Source organism: Carassius carassius, chromosome 31 (assembly GCF_963082965.1).
Source record: "Carassius carassius chromosome 31, fCarCar2.1, whole genome shotgun sequence".
NCBI classification, from domain to species: Eukaryota; Metazoa; Chordata; class Actinopteri; order Cypriniformes; family Cyprinidae; genus Carassius; species Carassius carassius.
In genome coordinates, this window is record NC_081785.1 from 3,655,181 (window position 1) to 3,666,793 (window position 11,613).

Here is an 11,613-nt window from a genome sequence, read left to right on the forward strand (position 1 = left end):
TTTGAAGATGTTTTTGCCCTTTTAATGGAAGTCAGTGGTGTCCAAAACAACATGGAGCCACATTGGCCTTCCTAATATGGACAGAAAAACATTTTCAAAATATCTTCTGTTTTGAGCGACTTGAGGGTGAGTGAATAAATAAATTTTTATTTAAAAGTGAACTACACCTTTAAATGCACACCAAACAAGGGCTCTCAAATGGATGCATGTGGACATACGCAATGTCCAGGCAATTTGCAAACTAACTGCAGGCACTCAAACACAGGTGCACCTCCGGTCTTTCTGTTGTTTCACTGATGCATCAAATTACACACTGAGAAAGAAAGGGAAAACCCTCGGAGCGAATATAATGACACAGAACGAGCTGACGTTCAAACACTAATCACATCCATTCACCCGTCAGCACACTGGCTCTCATCACACACTGATCGCATGCGACAGGCAGCACTGAAACAGTGCGCTTGGACAAACTATATGTCAAATACATAGGACACAGCAGAAAAATGGAACTAATAGATGAGAGGGGAACAGAAATGAGAAAAGAATAAAGGAAGGGGTGAAATAGCAGAGGGAATAAGGAGGGATGCAGAACACAGAAGTAAAAAAAAAATAGGAAAAGGCTAATTTTCAAGGTTTACTTGAATGTCACTCAGCATTAGGGCTTATTGTACACATGCATACATGATTATAAAATTAATTTTAGTTAATTATAATTAGAACTAAAAGGAAAATTTGCCAAAACTTGAAAAGTTATACTGAAAAGCCAGGAGGTTTGTAGGTTGCACAAGCCTTAGTTGTCATTCAAAATTGAGATAGATAGAATGATAGAACAATAGATAGAACAATAGATAGAACGATAGATAGATAGATAGATAGATAGATAGATAGATAGATAGATAGATAGATAGATAGATAGATAGATAGATAGATAGATAGATAGATAGATAGATAGATAGATAGATAGATAGATAGATAGATAGATAGATAGATGGAACTGGCAGCTGTGGAGACAGAGGTGTGTTTTTTGTCAGCACACTGGGGTAAATAGTTTAGGACGTGCACTGGAGTTCACAATGTTCTCTTATGTAAGACTTAATAAAAAACACTGGGGAGAGAGAGCGCTTTCTCAGCATGGATTTCATTACGTCTAATCTGCAGCTCTGTCCTGCCTCTGCACACACACAGACACTCATCTATCTGTCATGGTCCTGTTCACTTATAGTGTTGGTCAAAGTTTCTCGCATCTAGAACCATTTAGAGTTACATGTTTATGTGTTTATGGTTGAGGCATCATAACTATGACAGTTTGTTTTGCATAAATGTATGTATGCAAACACTCAACCAGTCCATATGGGATGCAGGCATTTATCCAAGCTTGTCCTACTGGTTCAGCCCAGCCTTCAAACTAAATGATGAACATGCCATCTCAGCGGCTGCTGTCATAAAGATATTTGTCTTCTGTTGTGCCCCTTCACACCGGAATGAAGTTTAAAAAGCTGACTCCAGCATCTCTGGACCCCTCATGCCCAGACATGAGGATACACAATCAGACACAAGTGGACAATCAGGCTCTGACAAGGACAAAAAACAATGCAGACAGGGTTGCCCTATAGGTACACTGCCATCTAAAGGCTGCAAAGCAAATTGCACAATTTTAATGTACAGGGGTTGAGCTAGTCTTCCAGAAAGCATTGTGACAAAAAACTAGAAAAAAACCAAAAAAAAAAAAAAAAAAAGATCACAGACTAAATTTAAATTGGAGTTTTGGGTCAGTCAACAAATACCTAGTGACCACCTAGAACATCCTAGCCACCACTTAACCATTAACTTTTACTCATTTAACAGGCACCTGGATTAGCAGCCCGTTTAAAGACCCCGGGAAACAGTTTGACTAGTTGCAGTTGTCGTTTTCCTTTAGTGCAGGGTTCTTCAAATCTTGCCCTGGAGGGCCAGTGCACTGCAGAGTTTAGCTCTAACCCTGATCAAAGAAGAACCCTGCTTTAGTGTTTACGTATTAAAACAGGAAGTTTGGGTGGGACATGTTCCTTTTTAATTTTTTCACTTCAGTTACTTCAGAGTCATAAAACATGATTTGCAATTTACTAGTCAAGTCAGATGACACCAGAGGAGGAATACTCTCATTTTAGAGAGCATCTGATTGGATAAAAAATGTGTAGTGCAAGATGAGTCATCAATATTTCTGGTTTGTTTTACCAAAAGAGAAAGACTGCACATTTTAAATGTGTATATCCTCTAAATGGTAATCTTGCGACTTTTAGGAGCACACAAACTTTTTTCAGACCACCCTTGACTCTACACATTAGGTACTGTGTGTGTACATGTACTTGTACCTGGTTCCTCTTTTTCTTGGTACTGCCTCGCCAGGATTGGTGCAGGTCTGTGGACCGCCTGTGCCATCTGGGAACTCTAAACTAAAAAAAAGAGAGGAGATGAGACAAGAACAATAGCGGAGGAGAGGGGCGTTGGGTGGACACTGTATGCAGAGAGATTATATAGGAACATCGTTTCAGTCTCCCTCATTCAGGGGGGTAAATCCCCTCACATGGGCAACCTACAGACAGAGAATTCTGGGTTAATGAGGGTCTCAGGAGTTTCCACACACTACTAAAGAGACCGCTTTGTTTTTGCGATTAAGAAAAGAGTAGGGACAAAGGTCATGCCTGAGCAGATATCACTAAATACTGCAGAGATAACCGGCACTCACCTACCACTTTAATAAGTTAAAACGTCTAAATAAGTTCATAAGTTCACCCAGAAATGGAAATTCTGTCATAGTTTACTCACCCTCAAGTTGTTCCAAACCTGTATGAGTTTCTTTCTTCTGTTGAACACAAAAGAAGATATTTTTTTAAATGTTGGTAACCAAACAGCTGCTGGTTCCCATTGACTGATGGAAGATTTAATGATGACAAAAGTTTCACTTTTGGGTGAACTATCCCTTTAAGCAATCGCAGAAGAGCGCTACTGGGTCTCAGTCTGTCTAAAAGTTAAAAGTCCCTGTAATGTTAGATTAATATAAACATTCTGGAATGTTGCTCAGCCAATCAGATTTGAGGGGCAGAACCAGCGACTGTATTAAAGCAGTCATCTCATACATATATGAATAGAATAAAATCTAAAACATACAAACCTATAAAAATACAGACAATATTTAGCTGAGAATATTTCGCAGCTTTTGAATCTGAGGGTGCAAAAAATTCAAAATACTGACAAAATTGCCTTTGAATTTTGTCCAAATGAATTCTTAATTCTTAGTAATGCATATTACTAATTAAAAATTAAGTTTTAATATATTTATGGTAGGAAATTTACTAAATATCTTCATGGAACATGATATTTACTTAATATCCTAATGATTTTTGGAACAAAAGGAAAATCAATTTATTTGACCCATACAATGTTTTTTTTTTTTTTGGCTATTGCTAAAAATAAACACCAGTGACTTAAGACTGGTTTTGTGGTCCAGGGTCACAAATATGTTATTAAAACATATTTTTGATAAATAGTTATAGAATTTTGTCACTGTCAATTCATCAATATACTATGTATACATTATACATATTTTATATATTTATATATTTCTGGGGTCAGTAAGATGTTAAAAAAATAAAATACTTTTACACAGGAAGGAATCAAGTGACAGTAAACAGTTTCAAATTTGTAAAAAAGGTTTCCATCTCAACAAATGCTGTTATTTTGAACTTTCTATTTATTAAAGAATGCAGGAAAAACTATATCCCAGTTTTTAAATAAATTCCATTTTAAAATACATTTAGAGAGAAAAATTATTTTGCATTGCAATAATATTTCACAATATTCCTTTTTTTTTTTTTTTTACTGTATTTTGATTAAATAAATGCAACCTTGATGTGCATACTTTAGATTTAAAAAAAAAATGCATTAGACAATCAACTACACTTTATAATAAATGTCTGTGGTGTCAATAGTAATCTTTCAATGACAAGCAATGACTTTCTCAGCTCAAGAAATTCAGAGTACACTTGTGAAGTGTAGATGCAGTTTGATAGCCTGTAACATGTTAACACATTCAACAATGGTCTCAGCAGGTTGAACATGATGCTTCGAGCAGCTTAGATTTTTTCCCTGTTATATGGACTGTATTGCAGTTGAGAGGGAAGCAAAATAGCATTCAATTCTTGGTTCATCAAGGATGAACTCTTGTCCGTGCTGCTGGGGTGTGTGTTTTTTCTTTGGCAGCACTAGTCTCTAAGCAATACTTATGCTCTTTTTACTGTGAGCAGAGTAATCTTGGCTTAAAGTTAATATTGGTTTAGGCCAACACAGGAAGAGGTTTGGATTCAACACAGGCGTTCTGTTGCCTGGGACTCATAACTTACATGTACCGTCCACACACTTTTGGACAGAAGCTCTGAGTACACTTAAGTTTACTGACTTACATAAAATTTCTTTCAGTGTGAGGTTTTGGACAGTCCAAACTGTGACATTTCACTTTTGAAACACGATACGAAACTAATATTGACTCCAAAAAAGCCCAACACAGGTTTTATTCATAATCTAAAACTCAGCGTTTCAAGTCTGAACATGATATGAAACTAATATTTACTCCAAAATAAACTCAACAAAGATTTTACTCTTTGCTAGAATCCCCCCATAAACCTTTGAGAAATGTACAGCATTTTGAGCAAGAGATAGTTAGACATAGCCCAAAAGAAATATTAAAATACATTTTAGGTTGCAAATCGTAACCATAAATATAATGCAATAAATATTAGAGATTATACATATTTAAGAAATTATAAAAAAATAAAATAAAAAAAATAAACATTTAGTATTAATATTAATTTATATCAGATAATACATTTTATGAATATTTTTTTTTTATATTTATAATGTGATGATGATGATGATAATTATAAGATTATAATCCCCTTCTTGATTTGCTATCTTCTGCTTAACTAAATATAATAATAACTGTTAATGATCTGATATTCCCTAATAATATTAATAATAACAATTATGGTGGATGAGGAGATACTCCCTGACAATTTAAGCGCTTTGAGTGCCTAGAAAAGCGCTATATAAATGTAATGAATTATTATTATTATTATTATTATTATTATTATTTTTATTATAACTATTATTATTAATGCCGAACTGATATGTAGTAATCATTTTATTTATTCATTTTGCTTTTCAATGCAATACCAAGTAAATAACTAATAAATAACCATAAAATTCCATCAATAATAATGGAAATAGTTTATTACTGATGGAATTCATTGCGTTTAAGAGCACAAATAAAATAACTATATATCGCTTCTTCATCTTAGTTTCCAGCATTAAATAAAAACCATTATGAGTCGATCTCTACTTTAGATTCATTTGTAACTTCAGCAGAAGGATGCACATTGCGAAGGGAATTAGTGGGGCGAGCGCAGCGTCTTTGCGGTTGTGTTTGGACGCTGTTCACAGGCTGTGTAAGAGGACGCTCAGAGTGGGAATGGGATTCGTTTCCGCCTGGTTCCCTGATGAAGTATCAAGACCGCCTGCCTTCCCCTGTGTCAGCCTCAGCTCGCTCTTTCACACACAGAATCTGAAGCAAAAACAACTTCATTCCCTGTGTCCAAATAACATGGGTAATGTGAAACATGCCCCATTAGAGACGACCCACAGAGGGCCAGTTACACTGCCAAAGCCATACAGGAAGAGGACGTGGCAACCCAAATGGCTGCAGGAGTTGATGGGCAAAAAGAGAGATTGATGGCGACAGGAAAAACAATATAAAAAAGTGAAATGACGTTTATGTGTTTGTAATGCGTAGAAACTTTTAACATATCACACTGGTCTCTGACCCTCACTGACCTCTCCACTGCTCTCCTCCCATCATCTCTGAGAAAGAGAGATCAATTATCACGTGATCATCTGTGCTTTTTTTAAAGCAGCCTCTAGCACCACCTACTGGATAAGAGCAGAAATAGCAATCTGTCCATAAGACATAAGCTAGTGTTTGCAGAAATGCTCAGAGAAAAATATATACAATTGTTGTAATAATAATTAAAAAAAGAACAATAATTACAATAATTTTTCTTTATGTTTAAAAAGAAAGTTTTTGTGGTGTTATTTTATTAAACAATGTGTTGTTTAACAATTATAATGAATTCTATCACTGTATGAGGTTTTTTCTACACTTCCACAATCCAAAATGAAATGGATATACTGATCAGATTTAGCAGTTTTCGCAATCCTAATCATCACAGATGATTGTTATATCAGCTGTCTCCCCAGTTCTCAATGGGATTGGACCTCTAACCTTTGGCTAAAATCTGAAACCCCAAGCTGAAATTGTCAGTTCATGTTTAACCACGACAGTCTTATTATTTCATTCCATTTGGTTTAATAAATGGTGAGGAAACAGAAAAGTGTTTGGGTCTGTTGCTAAGACTCTTTGCATTCAAACATTTACCATATCTTGGACTCCATGCAGGGAACTGTTCAGGCTGGTCATCACATTAGGCAGAAGGAGTCCTTCCTCTTCCAGAACTGGGGAAGAAAAAAAAAAGTGTATTTTCAGAAACAAAATGCATAAAAAAGAGCAACCTTTTTAGGCATCATAGGCACACTACAAAGTATAGAAGGAAAATGTAACAAATATATATGATTGAAAGTTTGGAATAAAAGATTTTTTATGTTTTTGAAAGACGTCTCATATACTTACTCAATAAGGCTGAACAATGCCTAACACATCTCAGGACTGTACATCTGTAAATAACTTATCAAAACCATACTGTTGATTTTTATTTATTATACCAAGTCGAATTCCTTGGCAATGAAGCTCTTTCTGATTCTGATTTGATCAAAAATACAGTAGAAATAGCAATATTGTAAAGTACTATTAAAATTTAAAAAAAACTGTTTTCTATTTAAATATATAGTTTTCAGTGTCACATGATCCTTCAGAAATCAATTTTTCAAAAACAAGATATAAAATCCAAAAATGATATACTGTTAATACATTCAGGCTTATGGGTTTGTGAGATACTGCCCATTCATTTATAAATGTCCATTTTGCCCTTAGATGGCAGCTGCTTCTGCAGCCAGTGTGGTTTTGGATCAGTCTGGCTGTGTGAGTGTGTGTTGGACCAATCGTGTACCTCTGACTGCCTCCATCTGGCTGTTAGTGAGCAGCAGCTCTCCCTCTGAGATGTGTCTGGCTGGCATCTGTGTCTCCGTGACTGTCACACTAGAACTAGAGCTGCTCTCTTCTGAGGAGTGCGAGGAAGAGAAGGATTCGAGGGGGGCGGCAGGAGGAGGTTCCTGGCTCACAGGAGGAAGAGGAGGTGAGGAAGTCTTGGGTTTGGAGGGGAGAGGTGGAAATGAATGGATGACTGATTTTTCCTCATCGCCCTCTTGGGCTACTGACGTCACACTGTGTGTGTGAGAAAAGGAGAACGTTAGTGAGTGAAACGCTTAGCAAAGGCACATGTTCCTGCATGTATACACTGACACAGAAGCAAAACATTACTAACCATTGACCACGTAAAAAGAAAACAGTCATTTACATGTAAAAGTCTTAAAGGTGAAGTAGCAGCAACAGCTTTTACTTCTTAGATTCAGAGAAAGGATAGAAAACAGTCATGAAATACTAAATTACAACTGCTTCCTACTAATCAATATGGGTCAGTAATGTAAGGCACAAAAATAATTTTAATGTTCGTCAATTTATTTTAAAATGTGAATGGTATTGAATTAACACATCAGACAAAAGACACAAGATATGGGTATAAAATAAATAAATAAATAAAGTCTGTGTTGAGCCTTGCTGAACCCAAAGCAGGTCAATTATGGAAACGGGACCTTCATATTACCTGATTTTATAAAAAAAAAAATAATAATAAATAAATAAATATATATATATATATATATATATATATATATATATATATATATATATATATATGTATATATAAAGCTATATAAGAATTTTTTTTTTTATACAATCAGGTAATATGAAGGTCCCGTTTCCATATTTGATTTATATATATATATTTTTAATGAACTTAGCAGATGCTTTAAGTTACTCACAATGCATTCAGGCTATCAATTTTTACCTATCATGTGTTCCCGGGGAATCAAACCCCCAACCTTGCGTTTGATAACACTATGCTCTACCACTTGAGCTACAGGAAAACATATACAAAAGTAGGAATAAAATAAAATAAAATAAAAGTAGGAATACAGCTTTTAATCGCAATAAAATAGATTATTTTAAATTAAAGACCATTTAAGTTCAAAGTTCCATATATATTTTATTCTAAATAAAGCACTTACTTATGGTTTGAAGACAGGTGGTTTGAGTGCTGGTGAGTGATTTTATAATAATGATAATAATAATAATAATAAACATAAAATCAAATGAAATAGTATATACTGTATGTGTTTATAGTGGTCATTTCTTCCATATATTTACTGTTGTTAACAGCAGGTGGCACTGTGGGCCTATATATCACATCATCACAAATGTCATTACTAGAACTACTATATATTTAGAGATACAAATACTAACTATTTTCTACTACTAGCAGAAAGTAAGTAAAAAAATAAACACTTTCTCTACTGACAGCTCAAACATAATTATACCAATGTTTGAATGATAGCTTTTAATACCAGCCCTTGCTTTTCTACACAAATAAAATGAATAGTGCATGTGTTATTTACCTTGCCTGAATATTTTTAATGCAAGAATAAAGCAGAATGAAACAACAATATTTAGACATACACTGACGCTGAAGGCTGTTTCTGCCTCTCGCTGTGCGGTTCTTCCTCCTCCAGGGGGAGCTCTGGTCCTCCCCATGGGCGGTTCTGCAGGCTGGCTGAATCTGGGCTCTGATTGGCTGGAGGAGGTGAGGGTGTGGCCACCATGGTGTGAGGTGGGATCAGGCGGCAAGGAAGTCGACCGGAAGTTGAAGTCGGCCGCGAGCTGCCATCTTGTAGCAGAACTTCACTTGCGTTAGCATCCCATTGACTTTGCATTCATTTTGGCGTCACTTTGACAGCGAATAACTTTACATCTGAGGCGTTTAAAGACTCCATTTGTCCATTATTTATTTCTAAAGATACACGACAATGTATAAAGGGCTCCATTACCTTCTATGTTACATTATGGCCCCGTAAAAACAGTTTTTGTAAAAAAAGGCTAACGATTGCGTCATAACCACTCGACTCTCTGTCGCACAGCAGAGAAATTACCGTACAGACAGGAGGAGAAGCTCACAGGCAATTAACTTACAGTTTTTCTCGATTGGTTTGGCTCATTTCTTGAAACCGAGATGACATTCTCAAAACCATAAGGTCATTTGGCCAAACAGTCTTACAGTTCTGCTCAACATTATAGCTCACTAGCAAAATCAAATATCTTTCCCCAAACTCTTCTTCCATGCTTCAAAAGCAGATTCCTTTCCCATATAAAAGGTCAGTACAGTCAAAATAGCACAGATCCTTCTCAATTGCCTTGGCACATGTGCATTCATTTAGTGCTTTTGTCAAAATAAACTGGATGGTTTAGCACGACACCATGGATCCCCTGCAAAAGCTCATATCTCTCCCAAAACAGTTTATCCATGTGTCAAAACTAAATATCCTTCTCATATAAATAGTCAATGCCCCCAAAATGCATTATACCTTTGGCATTGTTTAAGCACTGCAAGTCAAAATGCTTAGACGTTTTGTCACTGAGGCACAGGTCTAGCAACAGAATACCACTATGAATAAAACTAAAAGATTTTACAGTAAAATCAGCCTCCAATAAACCACTCATACTCAAGGAAACTGTAAACATTTTTATTCGTACAAAGAAATGTTAACATTAGAGAACATACTGATTGATTGTCAAGTACTGTCATAAATTTATCAAATGTTCCAAGAAATTCTTTCATGGTATTATATCTTTGACTAATTTTGACAGTTGAACAGACAATTGTGCATATGATGACTTACACAATGAAACCATGCTGATATGTTTTGGAGAGAGTAACCATTTCACTGAAAAATCAACTAATCACTTTAGATCAGCAAGATCTATTTATTTGGAAAATGTGCTAAATGTGGGCTCATTGTGCTAACTGTAGCTACTTGTACATAATCATTTGAAAAAAAGCACAGAGTCACTTGAGACATGTACTAAAGCATTTGCAATTTGATAAAACCAATGAAAAATGACATTCTGTTGTGAACAATTGCAAGGTGGTTTGGAGATTTGTCCATGTTATTTTGAGAATGTCATCTCGGTTTCAAGAAATGAGCCAAACCAATCGAGAAAAACTGTAATATGGCGTACTGGCGTTACATTTTAAAATACTATACAAAATAATTAATCAGAATACTTACTCCTGCTCACTCACGCCAAAGAACTCCCCGCTCAAGCTCGCCATGTCTGCTAGATTAACGATGGCAGTTTGCACGCACAGCCACTTAGAAGATTTACATCTGTCAGACAGGTTGCTGAAGTCATCAAGCTTAGTTTGAGTCTGTGCGTCAGAAACGGAAGTGCTAAAAATCGCTAAAAATGGGCTTCACTTGTCTCAATTGAGTTCCAATGGGGTCGCAGTGTCCATTTCTTTTACTGTCTATGGGTGGGATTGGTGTGGTAGCCAGTGTTGTATTTGTACGATAATTTTTACTTCTGTACGATCAATAATGAAAAAAATCCCGTAATGTACGATAATTTCAGAATTTTATGAAAATTGAAATGATGGTAGTTGCAGTCATAGGGCTTCTTTACTCATACACAAAATCGGCTCATTACAGACATTGTGGTAATTTGCAGGTCATGTCAAAATGTTGTTGGTTTAGATAATATAAATAACTCTTTTGACTTGTGTACGATAATTTTCTTCCAAATACGATAAATTTGAACTTCTGATATGATACTTGGACATTTCCAATCTGGCAACACTGGTGGTAGCCGGTGTGCCCACAGGAAACCTATCTGGACCTGAAACAAATGCAGGATGGTTGAAGCGCTGAGTGATGTCTGTAAACACTTTTAGAAATGGATGGTGAGTGATTTGCTATGTTCATTAAAATTACTGTCAGACCTGATAAAGCAGATCCCTGATGGTTTTCATTGGAAGAAAAAGCTGAAGAAAGATTGAAAGAAAGCTTGAAAAGATCAGGGTTTCTGACAGCAGCTCTGTCGAGTCTGGCTCAGGAGTGGATGCTGGTGTTGGTACTGTAGACACCAGCTGCAATATTGGCACAATAATACCACATTTAGAGTAGTAAAAGTATTATCATCATCATGGATGAATGAGAGTGTTTAGATGGCAGCACCTGTGTTTGGACAGGGGCATCGGGCGCTATCTGCATCTCTCTCTGTCCCAGCATTACTGCAGCGGTTTCAGCCAGCACTTCAATTACACACTGTCTTATGAGCTCAGAGTCCACTGGTACCCCTGTGTCCACACACCTGAAGCCCACTAAACCCTGCGGCCTCCACTGCCACACAAACACACAGAGAGGAGAATTAGCTGGTGTACGTGGGACATGATGGTTTGCCATCTTTTGTTAACAAGGTTACTGTAAAAAGTACATAAAAAAACGCTCAGCTAAAGC

The 11,613-nt window shown here is 36.2% G+C and overlaps 1 protein-coding gene and 2 long non-coding RNA genes across 3 annotated transcripts; all 3 read right to left on the bottom strand.

Moving 5' to 3' along the window:
- Positions 1 to 1,067: 1,067 nt before the first annotated feature.
- On the bottom strand, positions 1,068 to 6,540 carry LOC132111357 (uncharacterized). Its single transcript, XR_009424792.1, has 3 exons — positions 6,467 to 6,540; positions 2,352 to 2,427; positions 1,068 to 1,519 (listed from the first exon to the last, which is right to left on the bottom strand). It is a non-coding gene; the product is annotated as an uncharacterized LOC132111357 (long non-coding RNA).
- Positions 6,541 to 7,068: 528 nt separating this feature from the next.
- LOC132111354 (protein TALPID3-like) lies at positions 7,069 to 8,922 on the bottom strand. The gene is made up of 2 exons (XM_059518578.1): positions 8,780 to 8,922; positions 7,069 to 7,429 (listed from the first exon to the last, which is right to left on the bottom strand). Exons 1-2 carry the CDS (start codon positions 8,920 to 8,922, stop codon positions 7,114 to 7,116), a joined length of 459 nt encoding a protein of 152 aa, XP_059374561.1. The 3' UTR covers positions 7,069 to 7,113.
- A 2,035-nt stretch (positions 8,923 to 10,957) lies between these two features.
- On the bottom strand, positions 10,958 to 11,513 carry LOC132111356 (uncharacterized). Its single transcript, XR_009424791.1, has 3 exons — positions 11,332 to 11,513; positions 11,089 to 11,243; positions 10,958 to 10,993 (listed from the first exon to the last, which is right to left on the bottom strand). It is a non-coding gene; the product is annotated as an uncharacterized LOC132111356 (long non-coding RNA).
- Between the last annotated feature and the right edge of the window lie 100 nt (positions 11,514 to 11,613).